The following is a 22,610-nucleotide window of genomic DNA, read 5'->3' as shown; positions in this document are numbered from 1 at the left end:
TTGTTGGAAATAGGAGCTTTAGAAACACATGTATTTTGATTATGTTAGTACACTATTTAACAATAACTTTTTGAAAAGGGATTTGAATACATTGACCTGTACAGAGCAAATGCCTGACATAATAGTTGTTAATCCTGGTTTTCCATACTGTTACGTTGGAAGTTTTCTCTCTCTTTAGTAGCAAGACCTACATCAAAGCAAATATATTTGTATAACTTGGGACAATGGTGTTTTTCCTTGATACAAAGTTCATTTTTCTTTTTAAACATAACTCATTTTAAATTTTAAGAAGATTTTTATTTAAACACTTTTATTACAATATTTAGTTGGCAGCAATATCTAACAAGCTTCTGAGACAGGAGGTAACATTCTCATAGACTTTGCAACTCAGCTAGAAGTAAAACTTGAAATAAATATGTCATTTAAAGCAACTATGAAGGTAATAATAAAAGGAGTGTTGTTAGTACTAAGAAGGTTTTCAATGCAGGGTCCAATAGCTATATTTATATATACAGAAAAAATGAAATTAGTTACTAAACATAACAAAAAAACTTAGTGTACCTATAGCAATGCATATTTACCAAAAACTGGTGAAAAATATATTGAGAGATATGTGAAATATTTGCTGAAAAGAAAATTACTTGTCTGTATGTGAAACCCCATGAATCATTTCACACATCAGGACCAAAAAACTAACTCCTTTTATTCCTCAAAAATCAAAAGTGGTCTCATCTAAACCAAAAGTCACAGACTTGTCAGTTATTTATTGTCTTCTCATTTTGAACATTATCTACTATTTTTTCTCTCTACACAGTAAGTTCTTCATCAAAATTTATTATTTTGTCCCATCTAGACAATATGGTCTATGGTACTTCACTAGGGTGGTCTAAGAGTAGATTCTAGGGACTTCCCCAAGCTCTGGCAGTGCATGTGTCTTGTACGGGGCCATATGCACGTTTTTGGAGGGGTGATAGTCTATGTCTTTTATCCAGTTCTCAAAGCGATAAAAGTGAAGACCCACTAGCCAACTGTAGCAGTTTCCCAAGTAAAATATAAAGATGATTCACTGGGGTAGGTGAAGAAAATACTAGAATTTCTATTTATATTCATGCTCATTTAGAAAAGAAAAGCTGTCCTAATATGTAGTATATGGATTGGGAGCAGCATGTATCAGTCTACAGAGTTGTTGTGCTACAATATTAACAGATTGCAGGAATCTAAAAGGTTGGAGAATAGTGCTCTAGGGCAGTGAACATCAAGTTCTCGTATTTTCCAAAACATCTTTAATTTACATGTGCAAGGAGGTGAAGGAATAGTAAATTCTCAAATACTAATACATTTTCATTCACTTCAATGTCATAAGATACAATTTATTCAGGGGAGATGGCAGCTCATTGTGTTTAAGCAGTGTCCAGATGCTGCACATCGCTGTATCACTGAGAGTCATTATTTCTAAAGGCCCAGAATTCCCAGACCACTGTTGCCATAACTTTCCAAAGAGCTTCAGTTTTGCTGCTCTTGTTCCAGGTGTATAATACTTAACACATTGGGCTGTCCAACTTCTGTAGTAGCATTTTTGTTTTGCTTTGTTTTGTTTTCACTTTCTCTGAAACTACCTCATAGCTCTTTCCTCAATACAGATGGATTTGGCAGCATTTCAGATGGAACAAACATCTGAGTGGATACTTTAAGATTTGGGCATTATGCAAAGTCATTTTTGGCCAAGTAATTTTCCTCATAATCTGGAAGGCTCATTTGTGATTTAATTTTCTGACATAATATAATTTAAAAAATTAAAAAACTTGACAGGCAGCCACAACCTTATCTAAATACCTTCTACCAGAATATGTGAGATTAAGTCCTGGATATGCCATTTAAATTTTGTCCTGATTTTTACCCCAATGTTTAAATCCAAGATATTAATGTTTTCATAAAACTAAGTTTATGATGATGGAAAAAACTGCACTGGTGATAAAAGAAGTGTGGCTTTTAGAATATCACATTTTTTTCCTTTTGCTTAGGTTTTTCTGATTGAAATCTACGCATTGATAAAACTTTTGCTACTATTTTGGCAGATACTATATATGAAAATAAATGGACATAAATAAGGTAATGGGATAGTTTTGGATGAAAAATGTGTGGGTTATGTGGGCTAGTCAAAACAGATGCAGGTGTGGCTGTAATAAGCAAAACTGCTTCAAGGGAAATACAGATGGCAATCAAATGTACAGTGATTACTGCAGCTTAAAATAAGAATACTGAATGAGTGCACATCATCAATATAATAAAAGAAACATTTAAAGAGGAGCAACAGTTCATCAAAGATCTACTAGCTGATGTGCAAACAGCAGAAGAAAACTAAACTCAACAAAGATGACAAAGGATTAATTGCCTCCATTACTGTAAGCTTACGGCTTTCAGTAATTGATTCTTCCCATTTTCACTAAAGGATACAAATATTTCCCAGGTCTTGAAAAGTATCATAACAAAGACCATAAACTCTAACAGTCAATTTTGGTTGAAAATGACATTCTGGTTTTCTCTGCTTAATAAGTTAAGCAGTCCCTGCTTTTAGCCTGTGTTTTAACAAGAGAACTGCACTTTGCTACCATCTCTGCAGCACTGAATTTCTGTTTTGGAGGAGATGGTTAAGTCCCTCCTCACAGGAATTGCAAGGCGTCTCTGCCCTCCCGCCTCTCACATATGTTGTATTCTCCATCCCTGCACCCTTAAAGACAGTCTTCATTTAACTGTCAAAGTACAACCACCTAAAGAGTGAAATTGCATCCAAGTGCAAAATGAGGTGAAATAAATGATCCATGTTTTACTGTTCAGTGAAAGGTAGTGATCTAACAAGCTCCTCAACAAATATGTATCAAAGATTCAATTTTACTTATTAAAATGATTTATGTGGGTCAAACCCATGCACCTAAAACCACTGCAGTAATTCATTAACCCATTCTGCTTTGGGCTTCTAACATTTGCATCAACAAGGGCTTGACGGTGGATTTAAAGCATTTTACAGCACTAGACTTCATTGGAGCTTTGCATGTAAAGCTCCATCTGGGCAGTTTTCCAGCTGGGTAATCTCAGAGGACTGATGTCTATTCCTCAGGCACTACTTAGACTAGACACTCTTGTTTATTCATCTCTTTCATTTGCTAGGCCTACCACAGACCACCCTCTTCCATCCTATGCCTTCTTTTAACCTAACCTGGGACGGAGCTGGGAAGTCTTTGCCTTGGTGTGGCTGGAAATATCAGGGAGAAGAAATTTGGAAGAAAGGTTAGTAAAAATGCTGAAGCAACTCTTCTTTCCTCCCTACCAAATGATCTGAAAGACTAATAGCCTTGAGAGTGATATAAAATTCTAATGCCCGACATCCCAGCTTTATGCTCATACTTATGGTAAAATATCCAGGATATAAAATGAATCATTTTCCCTTGAGGTATAAACAGATGTTCATTCAGTCACCTGTGCAAGTAAATATCCACCCTATCCTTATCCATGCTGTTTCTAATAGTCTTTGGAAAACACGCATCTGATCATACCATTCTCTTGCTTTAAGACTTGATGCCTCTCTTATCTAGTAGCTTTAAAACTGTTGGAGAGGGAGTCAGTAGCCAATGGATCTAATTTTACTCATGTTGCTGCTGCTTTTTTTCTTTTCTTTTGTAAGATCTATTTTGAACAAGTGCCTCAAGTGAATAATAATAGCTCTTATTATAGTTATTAATATTACTATTATGGTAATGTTGATAACTATTTAAGATCATGTAAAGCTGTGTCATGTGTAGTTAATTACTATATATTAATATTACAATAGCAATATTAATAACTATCATGGCACACCTTTACATGACACACATACCCCTTCGTGATTTTTGCCCAGATGGTCTTTTGTCCTTATTCTCCTCCCTCCCAACTCATCCCAGGTAACTGGCTGTCCAGAATGCACTATGCACCCCCAAGATCCCATCTTTTTGTGTGCTAATTTATTTTCCTGGATCATGTCCTTCCCCATCTCTGCTTGATGAACTCTAAGACCAAAAGACTTCTCTCTAAGAACTGAGTCCCCTACTTTGTGCTCCCACAGAATGTTGCAATTATGTCTTACATTTGTCTTTCACTTTCCTTTCTTGATAGATTGGGCCATACTTTATCCTTAAATTTCAAAAATATAGCAATATTCCTGGCACATAGTAGGCATTCAATAAATTCTTCATGAATGAATAAATGAAAATGAGTAAATGAATCTATTCTTATTTAGGTTTTCTTAAATATACGCTTTGCATTTTCCTACAAAGTCTAGATAGATATAGAAAGACAAAGCAAAATGGAAAGAACCATTTTAATTCTGTATTTCCCTTTGCTTCTTGATGCAAAGCATCTTTAGAAACCTTCAGTATAACTCTGTGCTTGCCTGAGAAATATGTATAAGAAGCTAATTTATATAGTGTACCCAACACAAAAAAAACAACACGACAAGAAGCCATGAATGGAAACTGTATAACCAGAACAGAAGGAACAGCCTCTGCATTTTCAGGAGAAACAGTCTGTTAGGGAAGCAGTCTTGAGACCCAGTCTTATTTTTTAGAATAGTTAAATGGCAACATAATTCATTACCTGTAGTCCCCAACCTGATTACAGGCTGTTTGTCCACTATTTTTCCATCTTCAATACCTCAAAGCTCTGACTTGGGCCCCTTATTTATTTTAAGAATCTATGCTCCAGGGTGTCTACTCGGCTACCATCAGTGGTCTGGATCTGAAAAGTTTCTCCCTAATCTCTATGCTTCAAAGCAGGTTAGAGAAAAAAAGAAATTCCTTAAATTTTTTAGCATCTAAATTGTGAATTTTCTATGGACTCTGTCATGGAAATGTATGTTCATCCTCTTTAAGGTCCACAAATTATTCTCTATTTAATGGGCCTTTGTAGGCTGGTCTGGGGAACCTATCACAGATGATTTAACTTCTCTGTGAAAATATATTTTTTGGTAATTTTTTATTTAGATATAATGCCAAATTTATAGAAAAGTTGCAGGAATCATACAAAAAACTCCCATACAACTTTTCACCAAGATTATATACATTCCCCTCATTTGTTTTGTGTATATGCTAATACACCACAAACACACAAAATACTTTTTGAATTCTGATTGAATTTTAAACTTTTTGAGTACAGATGGCAAGCAAATTGAGGTCTGCTGAAATGTTTGATCAAGACTACATTCCATTTCATGCTTTTACATTTTCTTTATTTCTATTATTTCCCCATAATAAGAGTTCGGTTCCAGAAAGAAAAATGTATTTACATTTTTATTTTCCTTGTAAGTAGTGACTTAACTTCATATATTTGTGAGGATGTAACTATACTTTCTCAAGGCCTATGGCACTTTCCAATAATAGGGTGAGTGTTTATTGAGTCAAAGTCAGTCCTGTAAGATACTGGGTTATCACTTAGTAAACAGCATCATTGTAATATCTATAGTAGTACCCTTGGAATACTAGAGGCCAATCAGTAACGAATATTCCTGATGTCACCATGGGCTAACCTGGGCACTAATAGGGGAGTTAAAGAACTTTTAAACTCAGTTATTTCTCAGAACCCCAAATAAGAGTTCAGCCTATCTATGGCTCTGCTAACATTGATTTTAAAACTATAACATTCATCTTTTTCTTGCTTTAAATTCGAGCTGTTTTTAAAATCAAATCCTTATCCCCAACCAAAATGTAGATTTTTTAGTTCACCAGAGAACTTCAACTGACCTAATTAAAAATAAAAGTTCCTAGCTGCTTAAAGGTTTATGTAAAACAAAAAGAAAAAAGTTGAAGCTCCAGAAAAAATACTTAGACATTTCCATAATGTGGTCACTGCCTCATTTGCTTCATCAATACTAACAGTTTTTTTAATCAAGATATTTCAAGTAGAATAAAAACACTTCATATATGTACATTTAATGAGACAAAAAACTTGATTCTTAGTTCATAGACATACACCAAAATGTTCAGCACAAATACTCAAGAAAAATGAGATATCCACCAAAAGAACAAGTCTTATTTTCTACTTCCGTACTTAGATTTTCTTCTTAAAACTTTAAATGGCTCAGCATGGCAACAGAAGATGTCTGCTGAAGTAGGTCCATATTGTTCCAAGTGCGCCTGCACGTGTGTGTACGTGTGTAAATGTTTTACCAATGTCCTTTATGGTGGGTCCCCTGGATGATTACTTTACTCCCATGTTGCTTCCAGCTAAATTAGATTTGAATAGTATTACTGCATTTTAACAGAAGATATAAACCTCTTTTATTCTGAATAATTTGCTATTATGATAGTAAAATGAATTAATAGGAATTAAATTGCTAATATGGATTAAAATAGCTTTTACCATTGTAGAATTAAAAAAAAAGTCAAACAAAAGAAATATGTATTATTAAAACACACGTTACTATGGGAAGTATTTTTAACTTCCAGAACTAAAAATAATATTTGAAATTTACAGAACTATTTTATATTCATATTGCATCTAACCCCTAATTGCTTATTTTCTAAAAAGAAAAAAAGAAGAAAGTGCAATAGAGAAAAAAAGTCAGCCTATATTCAAACATATACTAACAGTTCAATGAGAAAATGCAATAAAATTCAGAGTTGAAAGTTTGAAAGAACTGAGGGTGACAAAGAATGTAATTTCTATTCAAAAACTTTTTTTTTAGACAACACTATCACAAACACACTTTAATAACCATGGCATTCCACCAGGATATGAGATTGCAGGTGACTCCATCAGTTTGTACAATTGACTACAATTATCTGATACATGTACAAGGTGCTGAATTTTGAGTACAGGTAGTAAGTGCTGGTTATATAATAGAAATACTCCCCCCAAAGTAGTTTTTTAAGGTTTTTTTTTTTTTTTTTCCAGAAAAGCTGAAGTACTGAAGTGAGTACATTTTGTTATGTTAAACAGGAGAAAGAGTAGATTGTGACTTGGCTCCTGAAATTTTAATACTGCTCGTTAGCCATCTACAATCCCTAAAGTGCTTTCAGAGGCTCTACACATCTTCAATGAGTCAAACCCCAAAGACTTATAAATAGGTATATAGGTTGCTAATCTATTCCCGATGCTTTGCCTAAAAAATTGGCGTTGCCATCTTCCACATCTTTCTTTTGGAAGCATGGTTTTGAGTTTGTTCCTTGTTGGTAAGCATCCAGAAAATGGCAGATTCCGGGGATTTCACTAGGGAAGTTTGGTGGAAGTTCCTCCCTTGATCGAGGGGTAAACACAAAACCAGGACAGTCTTTGAGTAATCTGAAAATATTAAAATAAAAATATTAAAATATAATACTGACATAAATGTCCACTCAAAAAAAGAAGACAACACAATTAACTGAATGTTACTGAGAACATTAATAAACCAGTGATTTTAGGTGTGACAGAAAAAGTCTAATGAGGTTAACAGACATCTTCACAGAAGTACAATGAAGAATCAATTCACAGTAAGAAAATTGTGTCAATTAATGTATTTCACTTTACATTATAAAATATTTTTGCAAAAATAATATCCACACAACAGTGCAATTCGCAGTAGTGAAAAAATAATCCAAAGATTTAATAGTAGCAAAGTATCCACACATAACCATAACAGTATTAAGATTTCCTGAGTTGAAAGAGGTAAGATGTCCATTTATCAATTCATTAATTTTGTAAATATTACCGTAATCATAGGCAAAAAAGGTAATCATGGGCAAGAAATTGTGAACCAAAATTACAATGACAAAAATGATGTGAGAACAACTTTTGAATCTTTCAGTAAAATTTTTATGAATTCTAGATTAGTAGGACTCAAATGAGATTTAATTGTACATATCACCACTCTACTTACTAATTGTTATTAGCAATATTTTTTCTCTTGAAATTCATCAGTTTACCAAATTATATTGTTTGCTATTTTACTACTTGTTCATTATGCTAAACCCATTTTAAATTCTAATCTTACTGATTAAGCTATTGGCGTCTCTTTCCATTTGCTTCCCTAGCTTTCCGTCAAATGAGAACTTAATGAGCCTTCTCTCTAACCTAATATTCAGGCCATAGATGAAAAATGTTGCATAGTTGTGGGCTCTCAACCAACTTCTACAGAAAAGCATTTATTATATTTACCCAAACAGACCATGGTCTTCTATCACTAGTCTCTAATGTCATGTCTACATTAAATAGAATGATGATGTTGAATTAGATTTTGGTACTGTGACAATGTCTGTGTACTGAAGACACCAACTGAATAGAAATCTGTCTCAAGAATGACAGTTTAATTTTCATCAGTACATCAATAAATATGTAATCTGCTAAACAATAAAACTAATGAAAATGATGCCTTAGTCATGAATTTATAAATATTTTTGAGTGACTATTATTTGAGAATATATAATGAAAGGTATAGAATTAGACAGTATTAAAAGTATAAACTTCAAAGTCTGATAGCTCTAGCAGCAAAGATGTCCATTATCCAGACTTTCAAATGGGGATAATAATAGTACATATTCCTTAGGACAGTTGTGAAAATTAAATAAATCAATTTTTAAAAACTGACTAGGCATCAGTTAGAAATCACACCACACCTATCATATTGGTAACAGTAAGTCTGACAATGTCAGGCCTTGGGGAATAGCACCCTTCATACACTGTTGGTGGAGCGTAGATTGGTAAAATCATTTTGAACAGCTAATTAATGCTTGGTAAAGTTGAAACTGGGTATAGCCTATGGTCTGGGAATACCATTTTTAGTTATATTATCTAAAGACATATGTATAAAGATATCTATTGAATCACTTTTTGTAATAATGAAAAATTGGATACACTCTAATTAACCACGGGTAGAAGATAGAGTGTGGCTCATTCATACTCTAGAATACATCTTATATCACATGCACATATAGTAACATGCTATATCTGGTTCATACTGGCTTGTGAGAGCCAACTGTCAAACATTCAGGAACTTTGTAAGACAGTTAAGCCATCCACAGCCTGAAACTTGCCAGAGTGGACATAGTAACACCACAGAAATTGGCAAATGCTAGAATCATGGATTCTCTACCTCATCCTCCAAAGCTGATTTACCAGCAAACCACTCCATTAGCAATAGTTAAAATGAATAATCTAGATTTATGACTAGATTTACATTTTATTAAGGAAACTATCACAGAAACATAATACTGAGTGGATTCAAGGCAAGTCTTAAAAGGATATGGACATGTTGATTGGGAATCTATTTTCCTCTGGCTTTATTTTTCTATCTGGAAGGACCTAAATGAAAGTGATATTCCTGCCTCTCTCTACCCATTTTCCTTCCTGGAAAGCAGAAGTGACATCTTACTGATGAGTTGTGGAGAAGCTGCTGAACATGCATCTGTATTTGGGAGACTGTCTGCAGAGAATACATATTCTCAGCTCCTACAAGCTATACAGCACATAGGATCCATTGTGTCAGAGCATATGACAGGAACCATGTAATAGTTTATATTTATATTTTATTATATTAATAGCTATTTACTTCACATTTTATTTTATTGTTTTTATAAAACAGAAACCCGAAAGAAATGTGGCAAAATGTTGATACTTAAATATTAGTATTGGCTACATGAGTGTCATCTTGTTTGCTTTGTTTTTTTCATATATTTAAAAATTAAATATAAAAATGTATACAACTATAAGAGTCTAATAAATAAAAACGTATAAAACTATAGGTGATTGAAAACATTTATCTATTATTTTTTCTATCTATAGCAACCCAACATTTCCTACTAAATATGGTAATGACAATTATAATCTCTTATTTAAATGTATTATATAAAAAGATTCAGCCTTTAGAAGTGGCTTTAAAGTGCATCATTTGAATTTATTAAGGGCCTTGCTCTGGATCGCACGTCTGGTAAGTGCTGTGTGTGGGAATCTAAGGCATGTCTTCTGAATACAACTTCTATGCTTTTTAAAGAAACTTAACAGACAAACATAATTAGAATGCTATGGAGTTAGAAATGTTCATTATATTGTCTTTTTTAAAAATCAGAATATATAAGAAAAACCATTCAGAAAAACAAACCATTTAGATGAAAGCTTGATGATAGTAACACCCAAAAAAGGCAGCAACAGCCCAGATGTCCTCACAGGTGGACATTTTTCTCTACACCTTCTTCACCAGACACCATTTTCCCCAAATTACTGCATCAACGCTCCAATTCTCTGTTATCTTTCCTATATTCCTTTATTCACTTTGTTTTTTCTTTTTACAGAAGTCAATTCTTGCTTCTCTAGCACAATATGCTCAGACTTCTCCTAAAAATAAGAGATTCTAGGCCTGTTTACCTCACACACTGGACAGCATCCATGCATCCTCCCCACTTGCCATTTTTGTTTCTAATGATCCCTGGATCACCACATAAACCTCTGACCTGAAACTAATGTAGTAGACTTGGATCCACTGACCCACTGATCTAATGTAGTCTCTATTATTCTCTATTAGTTTTCCTTACTTCAAAAAAGCAAACAAAATGCAGAATATTATCCCCTAAAATTAAAGTAAAACTCTTGACAATGTTTAAAAGACAGGAATGTATAATTGTCATTACACTGCTACATTCTGAATCACTGATTAGAATTTGGAAGTGGAAATTTGAAGATACAGGTTTTTGTTTGGTATAGATATGTATTCTGTGTCCTAAATTTACCTGTATTTCAGAAATATATCATGGAAGCTACATTCAATATTAAACAGATTATTTTATTATTAAAGAAATATCATTCCAGAATTTAATGTATTGTCAATAAAGCTCTCCAAAGAAAACTGAGTTTTGTATCTGTACACCTTCTTTAGCATCCGCTTCTTGTACTGTACTTTGAGTAAAACTAAAATTATGCCCCTACTGTTGACTAAATTTCCCAAAGCATTGGATGTTTAATTGAAATTTAAATTATTTATATTATTTTAAGTTTTCCTAGCATATGTAAAAGTGAAGTATCTCTCAAAGAAAGGAATTTAAAATGCTGTTAAAAGCATTTCACTTTAAGTATTTATATTTTGCCTAAATAAGCCAGTATTAACTACTGCTTTCTTTCCCTTAGGCAAGACATAAATATCTCATATATGAGAATAAAAGGAAATTAAATTATTATTGAAATCAATACAAAAGGAAAAAAGCTATATCATATTTGTCTATAAAAAGTAGAAATGACTTCAGCAAATGAGCTGAAGTTCAATATAAATTAAATTAAAATTTCAATGTCATTCATGTATGTGCATATAAACGTAACTGAAACAAAGAAAGGCAGAAATGTTAATAGTTACTATCTCTGGGTAGTGAGATTATGACTTATTCCTATTCTTTACCTATTCTTTATAATTTACTAATTTTGTAAATTTTCTGAAATGGGCATGTGTTACTACAGTAATAAAAAATTTATTTAAAAGATAACACCATTTATGCTATAAAAACCTATATGTGCATTTCTAGTAACATTGCCAATATAGTGAATCTAAGATTTAAGTCATGAGCATTGTCCTGTTGCCAGAAATATATGTCAACATGTTGTGGTCCTCTGCTGAAATACATGAGATCCTGAATTATATTTTGAAGAAAAATGAGTAGTTAATATCAGTGCCTCCTAACATGACTCAAGACCACCAGACTTTGAGATACAAAATGCAAGATTTTTAAAGAGTTCAGTTTTATACTGTTAAAAACAATCAATATAGAAGAAAAAGGAAAATATGGTTTTTATATGTAGAAGTTTTGTTTTAAGGTAGGATTCCTCAGTATGCACATATACACATAACACATCACTTAACATTGAAAGAGAAACACGGGTATCAGTGAAAGGATAGGCAACTGACTCCTACTTAATAGGATGATTCCTCTTAATGCCTACAGAGAGAGTAGACTCATATTATCCCAGGGCATGGATTCTCATCCCTACCTATTATACCCGGTAGGACCATAGGCCAATTACCATTACAATAAACCCCAGGGATTTTTCCAATTCTTAGGTTATACCGAGTTGTTTTCATATCCAGGAGTCAACAGTCAATCAGTACATACTTCTTGCTTTCCTTCTGCGTTCCACGTGCTGATCTAGGAGCTGGGGATATAGAATGTGTACCACAGGAAGCTAACATTCTGCAAAGGGAGGCAGGCAATCCACCCATAAATAAATACTGCATAAGACAATTTCAGATACAGGTGTGAACTGAGAAGATGAAATAGGATAATGAGAGGGTATGTGAGGAGAAGGTTGTTGCTATAGTTATGATAGTTAAGGAGTGTCTCTTTAAAGAGAGGAGAAGAAATGATCACTGTTAAGGTCGATGGTCTGAGTAAATAGGTGGATGGTGATATCATTTTAAGGTGATTGGTAAGCTTGCCCAGGTGGGAAGTGGATTTCATCAGTCTGTGTCGGAAATCACTCATCCTAATTCGGTCCAGTTCATTTTAATATGTGAATTAGTCATCCAAATGGAAATATGGAATAGGATATATGAGTCTGTAGCTCCGCAGAGAATCATAGGCTGGGCTAAAGACTTTTTAAAAAAAAAACAGAGTCATAAAAGTTCAGACACAGAAGAGAACAGGAACAGAGGCTCTGGGCACTGCAACAAAAGGTTTGGTAGGGAAGGAGTACCAAGAGAAGACACTGAGAAGGTATAGACATGGGGTAGTGAGAAAACTAGGTGAGTGTGGTGCCAAAAATTTAAGGAAGAAAATATTTAAATGAGGGAGTTCTCAGCCTATTCAAATGCTTCTGAGATGATAAGGAGAGAAAACTGACAGTGATTTTAGCAGGGCACAATGAAGACCTTGATAAGAACCGTTTGAGTGGAGTAAACACTGACTGGAGTGAGTTGAAGAGAAAATAAGAGGTGGAAAAATACAGAGAGTGAGTATAGACAACTTCTTTCAGTTTTGTTATAAAACAGAGCAGAAATTTAAAATTGTAGCAGAAGCCGGACTTCGAAATAAGGAAGTTTTTATTTTTCAATTCAGAGCTTTAATAGATATGGTTGTATTCTGTTGGGAATAATCATTTCATCAAAGAGAAATTGATCATAGAGAGAAAGAGTTAATTTCCATAGAAAAGTTATTGAGAAGGTGAGAGGAAATAGCACTCAGAGTAAAACTGTATCAACCAGGGGCAGGAGGGGAGCTGGCCCAATGTAACGGGAACAAAGAAGGAGGAGATGGGTACTGGGGCAGCTCTGCTGAGAGAACCTACAGCACAAAGATGGCAAAGCTCCTATCTGACTTCTATGCTGGTGGTGAAATATGAGGCGAGATTATCAACTGAGAGTCTGGGCTGGAAAAGAAAGGATGCTGGTGCTTTAAGAAGGGAGAAGGCCAGGTGCAGTGGCTCACGCCTGTAATCCTGCAATTTGGGAGGCCAAGGTGGGCAGATCACTTGAGGTCAGGAGTTCGAGACCAGCCTGGCCAACACGGCAAAACCCAGTATCTACTAAAAATACAAAAATTAGCCGGACGTGGAGGTAGGCGCCTGTAATCCCAGCTACTTGGGAGGCTGAGGCAGGAGAATCACTTGAAACCGGGAGGCAGAGCTTGCAGTGAGGCAAGACTGAGCTGCTGTACTCCAACCTGGGCCATAGAGAAATAAATAAGTGCAGAAGAAGAAGGGAGAAGATGTTATTAAAGAGTTATCTCTGAGAATAGGAAAGCTAACTTGCTTGGTGTAATTTAGCTACTGTATAAATCTGAAAAACTTTTTTGTTACTTAAGAGTTTCCAATATAATTAGACAAAATGTACATGATAGATATATTTCTACTTACCACAGATTGGTTTATTTTCTGGTTAAAGGTGGATAAGTGATACCAAAATGGTAGATTTTATTGACTCAGGCTGTACACTACATGTTGTCAAGGTGACAGTGAAAATAGAGGTTCTTCTGATGCTAGATGACACATGGCTCCTCTGACCATGTTAACACTTGCTGCCAGTCCATAAAACTGCAATCTTTGAAAAATGCTTGATGACCAGCTAGTTTTCCTCCGGTAAATTCTTCCCTGTATGATAGGGAGTTTGACTGGCTGTTGTCCTTGATTGCAGGGAGGGAGCTTCTAAAATTCTTGGATTTTTTGAGTTATAGGAGTATCTGTTTTCCATGAGGCTCTTGGATCACTTTTGAGTTTATATTAATGAGATGACTCAGAATGGGGGCAGGGCCCCAGGAAAATCAATCTTGTGGATAGAAGGTGGGGGTTTTGTGCTAGCCTAACCTCTGGGGAGGAGAGTGGGGGTGGTGACTGAGTTCAATCACATGGCCAATGACTCAACCAATCATGCCCACATAATGAAAACAATAAGACTCCATAAACCAAACTCAAAGCTCAATGAGGTGGAGCTTCCTGGTTTGTGAACCCACTGATGTGGTTGGAGGGAGATAAGTTCCGATTCTATGGAAGCTCTGCATTTGGGACCCTCCGAAACCTTACCCAATCTGTTTCCTCATTTGGTTGGTTTTGATTTGTATCCTTCAAAATAAAACTTTAGTAGTAAGTACAGCAATTCCCTAAGTATTGTGAGTCATTTTAGCTAATTGTCTAACTTGAGAGGCTCATGGGAACCCCCAAAATTGTAGCTCAGTCAGTCTAAATGCATCCTTAGGTCCTGAAGGGTGGCTGGCATCTGAATTAAGGGCAGGCTTGTTGGGTTCTGTGCCCTGTAACTTGTGGTTATGACCGTACTCAGTCTGGGTGGTTACTGACAGAATTGCACTGCAGTGTATTAGTTGATGTCAGAACACCTATCTACATACTGAGAGTATTAATATGTGCTTCTAAATGAAGAATGATGGAAGAATATGTAACATCTGTCATGGATTTATGGCTGGGCCACAAACACCTCAGGCGAGTCATTCTTAGGAGGCTAATAAGCAGTGTAAAAAAAGTTAAAGTGAGGATGATAAAAGTTATCACGTTTCTTTTTTCTTTATGACTAAGGAAGAAAAAAGTTATGAAGAATGAATCAAATCAGTGGGGCAAAAGGCAATTGAATATAAATAAAAACAAGAGATTTTAGGTGTTTAACATAATTACTACCTGTAAGTTGTTGGGCTGACATTGATTTTTCGTGGTACACTGCAGGACTCAAATTTGTTAGCCAGAGTGACATTATTTCCAAAAAGACAGTAACGGGGCATTTTAACTCCAACAACGCCAGCAAAAACTGATCCAGAATGCAGTCCAATTCGCATCTGAAAGCAAAAAATAACATGATGTTCCCAATCACTAGTAGAACACTTCCTACTTGTCAGTGTCGTTTGAATACCGTCTAAATTATTTTACCATTCACCCTCAGGACACTACCCCTCTCCTCAAAACCTTCAGCCAACTTCCCTCTACTCCTCACATGCAATTAAAAATTACTAGCGCAGAATCAATAGTCACACTTCTTAACTTTTTTCCATTTAGGTTTATTACACAAACCATCTTAATTGTGTCTGTCTTCAACATCTGAAACAAGTTTTCATGCACAGGGATCATAGTTACCACAGCAACATAGCAAGGGGAATATGAGCTGTTTATGTGAACCTGCCACCTCTCATTCAAGTGAGATAGACATAATTTCTGGACTCCTGGAATCGTTTTCCCAAACACTGACAAAGAAGGGCAAATGAAGCTAGCTCTAAGGATATTAAATATATTTTTTAGACATTTTACCTCAAAATAGCTTTACACCAAACACTATCCCACTGTTCTAATGACTTACAACTGAGGAAATGAAATTGTAATACTTAAGCAGAAAATGACAGAGGAAGCAGAAAGTGGAAGTTACTTGAGTCCGATGACAATGTCTGTATACATGAAACTAAAAATCCAGACTGATGAAAGATCAGATTTGTGCCACGCCCAGATATAAGAGGTAGACTGGGATGTGTTGTGGCAAAATTTTAGGAATTCTGGAAGTCTCCAGTGATTTGGAAAGCCACTGAGACAGAATGTTTTATTTTATTTATTTTTTAGAGACAAAGTCTTGCTCTGTCACTCAGGCTGTAGTGCAGCGGCACCATCATAGTTCACTGTAACCTCAAACCCCTGGGCCCAAATGATCCTCCCATCTCAGCCTCCTGAGTAGCTGGAACTACAGGCATGCACCACCACACCTGGTTAAGTTTTAATTTTTTTGTAGAGACAGGGCCTTGCTATGTTGCCCAGTTGATTCTCAAACTCTTGGGCTCAAGTGATCCTCCTGCCTCAACCTCCCAAAGTGCTAGGATTACAAATATAAGTCACCTTGCCTAGCCAAAGCAGGATATTTAACAATGGAATCTTCAAAGGTCTGATTACTTGATGATCTTAAAGGATTCACAAATACTTAAATAACTGCTACTACAAAACAAGCTAAAGTGGGGATATTTTAAATGACAATGATGACACCATGTTCATTATTTTCAAACTCTATGTTTACTCAACCATTTTAAAAAGTTGTATTAGATGTATGCCTTTTGAATGAAGACCAAGAACTCAGTAACTTAGATATAATTTAGAAATCAGAAGAATTCAGTTATGTCTAGTTTTAATAACTAATTTCAGATATCTGCTAGAAACTTTCCAGACTCATTTACTTTTAAGATGTCATATGAATTCTTCAAAATTTTCAAACAAAAGCACTAGATTGTGAATCAGGAACTTTGTATTCTAACAAACTCTACTAGTAACTAGTAGTCTGGCTTCCTTAAGTCTCTTTACTTCCCTCTGATGATTTTTTCACCTATAAAATGCAGGGGTTTGATTATTTTTAAAGACCTTTCTTCATCAAAGTTTTACTTCAACAAGAAAAACTTAAATGTCTGTTATATATCTGACTTTGTCTCTTTTAGGAGAATACTAATTTACACCTATAACAAGTGACAGAGAGAGAGAGAGATAGAATAAGGCTCTTCTGCCCATAAATATTGACTACGACTTTAGCATATTTAGATTGAGAAACTTTTGCTTTCTGTGAGCACTCTTCTGGTTAAACCAGTTTTTCTTCCTATACTTAGTTACTCCAGCTTATTATATGTTAAATTTACCATAGCATTTTTATCTTATTTCATGATTAAAATGTAAATATATTCTGCTCGTAAAAACCGAAGCCGTGCAGACAAGGCAAGTGTCCCTCCTAGTCCTTACACGCTGTGCTGCCTTCTTCCCCTTCTCCAGTTTTGAAACTCTCAACCCTAACATTTTCTTACAGAGCTTTTCAAATTCATCAGCAAGATTTAAAACACAACGTGTTTAAGACACACATCGTGCCCCGAGCATATCTCTTTTCGCTGGTAACAGACTTCTGTGTGAAATAGTGAAAGGCAAAGGCAGAATTCTGGCTCCCAGGAAAAGTTTGAATGGGAATCTACTAAGGGCATCTTCTACTTGGGATCACTTGTGGCATAGCCCATTTCTCATCATAAGCTTCTAGGCTTATGAAAGGAGGGGTACTAAAAGTTTGATTCCGTGTTCACTTGTCACCTACTGACTTTCACGGTTACACTCAGCCCACTGGTCTCTGTCACCAACCCACCTGCTGCTTTCTAAGCCTGACTGGATGGATGTTAGTGAGGAAATCAATAGGAATAAGTGAATAGATGAATGATTTGCACATGTGACGTGCTAGAGGAAACCATAGTGTTTGAAAAATAAAAAAAGAAAATATTTTCTATTCTTTCACTTCAATTCTATACCAAGAGGTAGCAGGGCAAGAAGCAGAAAAAGCCTGGGCTTTGAAGCCACATGGACATGACACAAAATACTGACACATAGGAGACTTGACTGCTCCTGTCTGCAAGTGAATTGTAGATTCCTCTTTAAAGTGTTATTGTAAGGATTAAATGAGACGATGTTTAAGTCACAATATGCTCCTTTTTGATACATGTTAAAGTTTCCCTACTAAAAATACTCTCCACTCTGCCTCTGTGATGTTTCACAGGTATCTCTTAAGGACATCAGATATTTCCCAGGACTGCAGGTTAGTACAAATAAAAAGGTATGATTAATGACTCCCTTTATAGGTCTTTTAAACTAACCTATCATTACCCAGGTAACTATATTTGAAACTAGCTATAAATAATTCCTCCATCTTACAAAAATCTAAAAATACATTTCTACGAATAACAAAAATGCCATAAATTCCCCCACCCCAAACATACACATCTTAATTATAAAATGCATCTGTGTGAAAATCACTTAAAAGGTTAATAGTCTAGATATTTTTAACATTTACGTTGATGCTACAAGCCCCCTCAAACAAATCAGAAAGAGAAAGAAATATATAGTCCTCCTCTAAAAAAATGCAATTATTGAAACTAAATCTGAAAAAGTCTGGTATTGTGATGCTTTTAAAACATACTTGCAAATTATTTTACACTCCTTCTATGGATTCATGGGCTCTGAGCCCTCTCTCCTCTGGGCAGACTTATGATTGCTCTGGCTGATAGAGTACAGTGGAAGTGTTGCTGTGTGTCTTCCAAGACTAAGTCATGCAGCTTCCACCAGTCTTGTTCAGTGGGACAAGAACCACCTCATAAAAAATACATATTAGCGCATCACATGTAACACTAACAATCCCAGCTGAACCCAATCTTTCAGCCATCCCCACCAAGGAATCTGACATGTAAGTGAAGCAGCAGTCTTGGAATGAATCCTCCAGCTCCAATCGTTGCAATCCCAGATATTCCAGGCACCCTCACCCATTTCAGTATTCCCAGCTGAGGTCCCATAGATTGTAGAGCACAGACGAGGTATTCCTGCTATGCCTTATCCAAATTTTTGATGCACAGAATCCATGCATAATAAAAGTTTGTGATTTTATACCATTAAATTTAGAAAAGTATGTTGCACAGAAACATATAAATGGGATGACAATAGACTTAGAAAATAGTTACGAAGGCTTAAACCTATGGCTTCTATTAAGGTTAAAGAGAGTTAAGGATAAACCTCTAAATATAGTTTTGTTTTTAAATTTCTTCTTTCTTCTCTATATGTTTTATAGCATACCAGATAAGATTTTACAATACCTCAAAGGCTTATTTCTGAACGTAGTCAACTGTGGACTGTCCTATAAAAATTAAGGGGCAGATTCAGTGTGAGACAAACAAAGGTAATCTGCTTATATTCTATCTGTTAAACCAATGCCTGCCATGTTAACTTTATTTCCTCATGTGTGGTGAGATATTAGTCTGGAATCTGGCTCATCTAGAAATTAACTTTATTTCTCCATGTGTGCTGAGATATTATTCTGGAATCTGGCTCATCTAGAAATTAACTTTATTTCTCCATGTGTGCTGAGATATTATTCTGGAATCTGGCTCATCTAGAAATTTTGAAATGTCATGTGCCTTGGAAAATATTGGTGAATTAACAGTCAACATCCATTCAAATGTAATATCCTCTCCTCCAGGGATTGGAAAACTAAAACTACATTTTCTAAACTAACTTGCAGCTTCTAAATGTGTTAGGCTTGGTAAATCAGATGCACAGTTGCATGGGATTTGGCAGGCACAATCTCCACTATAACTCAAGCACAATTGTGGAAGCCTTTGTGCTTTCTATAGCATGCTTAGTAGAGAGTCCATTTTCCCGTTACTCATTTTGTAAGTCATGATGCAGGATTGCCATCTTGCTGATTATACAGTAGACGTGGTTTTGGAGAGGCAGCAGCTTTCTGAACATGGCAGTTTCCTGACTGTGGCTTTGGTAGGATAGTTTTGGAATCAGCTTCCAGATTTTTGAAAATGCAGTTGTTCTGAAGTTTGCCTTTAGGAGCCATTTTACTTGGACAATAGAAAATACCCATACTGTGGGAGACGTTTTTTGAAAGCCCAACTTATAGATGGGTTCTTCTGTCCTCTCAATGATTCTGTAAGCCATTTAATATCCTATAATAAATTTCTTCCGATGTAAACAAGTTAGAGAAGATTGTGCTCTCTATATAGATTTTGCTTTCTCTCTCTCTCTCAACTAACCCCCAAATGATACACCACGGTTTTGGTAATCAACTAATACGCATTTGCTCTTGTGACATCTCCTGGACTATATATCATCTGTCTTACCTTGATAGGTTCTCCATGGGGAGACATAACTTCATCAGAGAGCTCCATCATCTTCAGGGCCATCAGCGCTATCTGAACAGCATGAGTATCACTCTCTTTGTGTAATCCCCCAGCTACACAATAGGCATCGCCAATGGTCTCCACCTAGACATAATATATTTTCCATACTATAAATAAACGCTCAGGAAGAATCACAGCCTACATTGGATAGAAGAAATTAAGTCATATAGCAGAAATCTCATTGCTCAGGCCTTTTGGAGGATCAGGGTTAATCAGATACGCCCAGAAATGGCTGTCTCAGGAAATGCACAAGGTTTAGACCAATTACATTGAGGCACTGCACTGAGAGGCAGCACAGTCCTATGAACACAATAACAGTTGGCTTCTACTCCCAGATTTGCCACGGACTCATCATATCATTTCATCCCTTTTTTTTCACCACATAAGATAGTTTTTGTAGAAACCGTGTATTTTTGAATTATAATAAATTGTTTAAAGATGTTGGGATCATTTACTCATTTTATATCCTCCTCATCATAAAATAGTATTTTGCCTCAAGTCACTACCCAATAAATGTCATATGAATGTAGTAAAATTGTGCAATGTAAAACCAAGATATTAATAGTCATAAGAGTAAAGAGAAATGGTTTTTCTAAAGGACTTTTGGGGTCCTCACAGCAATTACATGTCTACTGGATACTAATCACAATTATAGAAACCAAGACGTTGAACCAGCAGGTAAAAACAATGGTGGTGTTTGAAAGACCACTGGAAATCAGGCTATTATCAAAACTCTAAGTATTAACCTTATCATTATCATCATCATTATTGTTTTTGTTACAGGCAATTTTTATCTGTCTGTGATGCTGGCTGCAGAAAGCAGATAGTTAATTTTAGTCCACAAATAACCCCCTAATTCTAAGAGCTGCATTCTTCTTCTTCTCCAAATGTTTGTTGTAATTATAAGACCCTATTATTCTTACGCAAAGCCTCAAATGTGAAAGGATGAGGGTGAGAAAGGAAACAAGAAAGGAGGTGCAAATCTTCAGAAATTCCCTACTCAGAGTAAATGCTGATATCCTTATTATGGCTCCAGATTTCTTCCTGACTTGTCTTTCTCCTAATCTCTGACTTTATCTTCTTATTCTCCATATTGCTCACTTAGTTCCAATGTCACTGCCTTCCATTATCCCTTAAGCACATCAGACATGCTCCCACTTGCTATTCCTTTCTCCTGGAGCAATCTCTCTGCAGATAACCACTTGGTTGTCCCTCCTTTCCTTCAGTCCCTGCTAAAACCTCACCTTATTAGAAAAGCTGATTCCTACCCCCCTCTAAGAAACAGCAATCACCCCTTACCCACTGCCTTTCTTCTTCCCCTTAACCTACTTTACTTTTCTTTCACATTATTATACTAACTGAAATACTATAAATTTGCTCATTTGTTTATTGTCTTTCTTCCCCCTAATCATATGTAAGCCCTTTGAGTTTGTCTAGTTTATTGACTCCTACATTACCTGTGCCCAGTAATGAATGAACCAGGTGGCAATGCCACCCATAAGCTTTTTCTCAGCAATGAGTACATAAGAAGTGCTCATCATGATGGCCATCACAGGTGCTCAATAAATATGCTAATTAGAAGAAGTCCTACCCCCACCCCTACCTGATGTTAGGGGCCTACCATATCTGCTTTTGCAGCCCCTTGTGCATGTTGCATCCCTTCGTCATGTCATATGGAAATCTGGCATTGGTCCATTCTGCCCTCTTCTCCCTCTCCATATGTGAACTTTCCTCACAGGGATTGTACCCTCTAGCTCTGTAGCCATTGCCCACCCATGCTGGCAAATGCTGGATAACCAGTACATATTTGCTGAAACAATGGGTAAATGAACACGGAGAGAAACAGAAAAATGGCCAAAAACCCCAGAAAGACAGAGATAAAATAAAATTAAATAAAGCGCTAGTATAGTCCAGTCTCGGAATAAATAAGGTTGACTATTCTTTCAAAGCCATTTGCACTCATAGGGTAGGCTATGATTATACATTTTGTGTATCTGAAACCCTTCTATATTTATTTTCAGCTATCTCCAAGTAATCTCAAGCAAAATCAGAAGTGAAAAAAAAGTAGAAATGAGGACTGGCATAGAAGGTAATTTACTATCTAGCTACAACTCTAGTTAGATTAATCAGGGAACTCTGTGGCTGTTGTCCTTATAACTTACAGTGAGGAGCAGTTTCAAAATGCTTGTTAGGATATTTAAAAACTATACCCTATATCCTTGATAGAAATAACCAAAAGTAGAAGAGGGCTACTTCTGTTAGCAATTACAGCAGTTTGCAAGGAAGAAAGACTTCCTTCTCACAATTCTAGGAGAGGAGACAGTCTCAAGATAGAAAATATCTGCAAATAAATACAGTAAATTCCACAAGAGGCCATCAAACTTAACCTAACTGAAGCCAATTATTTTTTCTGTAATTATACATGGACCTCTTTTTCCCCACGGGAATCATGGCTCTGTT

General features: G+C 35.7%; 1 protein-coding gene across 1 annotated transcript in view; it reads right to left on the bottom strand.

The window, feature by feature from the left end:
* Positions 1-275: 275 nt before the first annotated feature.
* GUCY1A1 (guanylate cyclase 1 soluble subunit alpha 1) overlaps positions 276-22,610 on the bottom strand; it is a 70,353-nt gene continuing 48,018 nt past the window's right edge. Inside the window, exons 8-10 of the mRNA XM_032148576.2 lie at positions 20,091-20,234; positions 15,100-15,254; positions 276-7,308 (exon numbers count right to left, since the gene is read on the bottom strand). Coding sequence (XP_032004467.1) covers positions 7,107-7,308; positions 15,100-15,254; positions 20,091-20,234 — 501 coding nt within the window. The 3' untranslated portion in view covers positions 276-7,106. The remainder of the gene's footprint in view (positions 7,309-15,099; positions 15,255-20,090; positions 20,235-22,610) is intronic.

The sequence above is a fragment of the Hylobates moloch genome, unplaced genomic scaffold (assembly GCF_009828535.3).
Source record: "Hylobates moloch isolate HMO894 unplaced genomic scaffold, HMol_V3 SCAFFOLD_3, whole genome shotgun sequence".
Classification (NCBI taxonomy): Eukaryota; Metazoa; Chordata; class Mammalia; order Primates; family Hylobatidae; genus Hylobates; species Hylobates moloch.
This window is presented reverse-complemented; position numbering and strand designations above follow the sequence as displayed.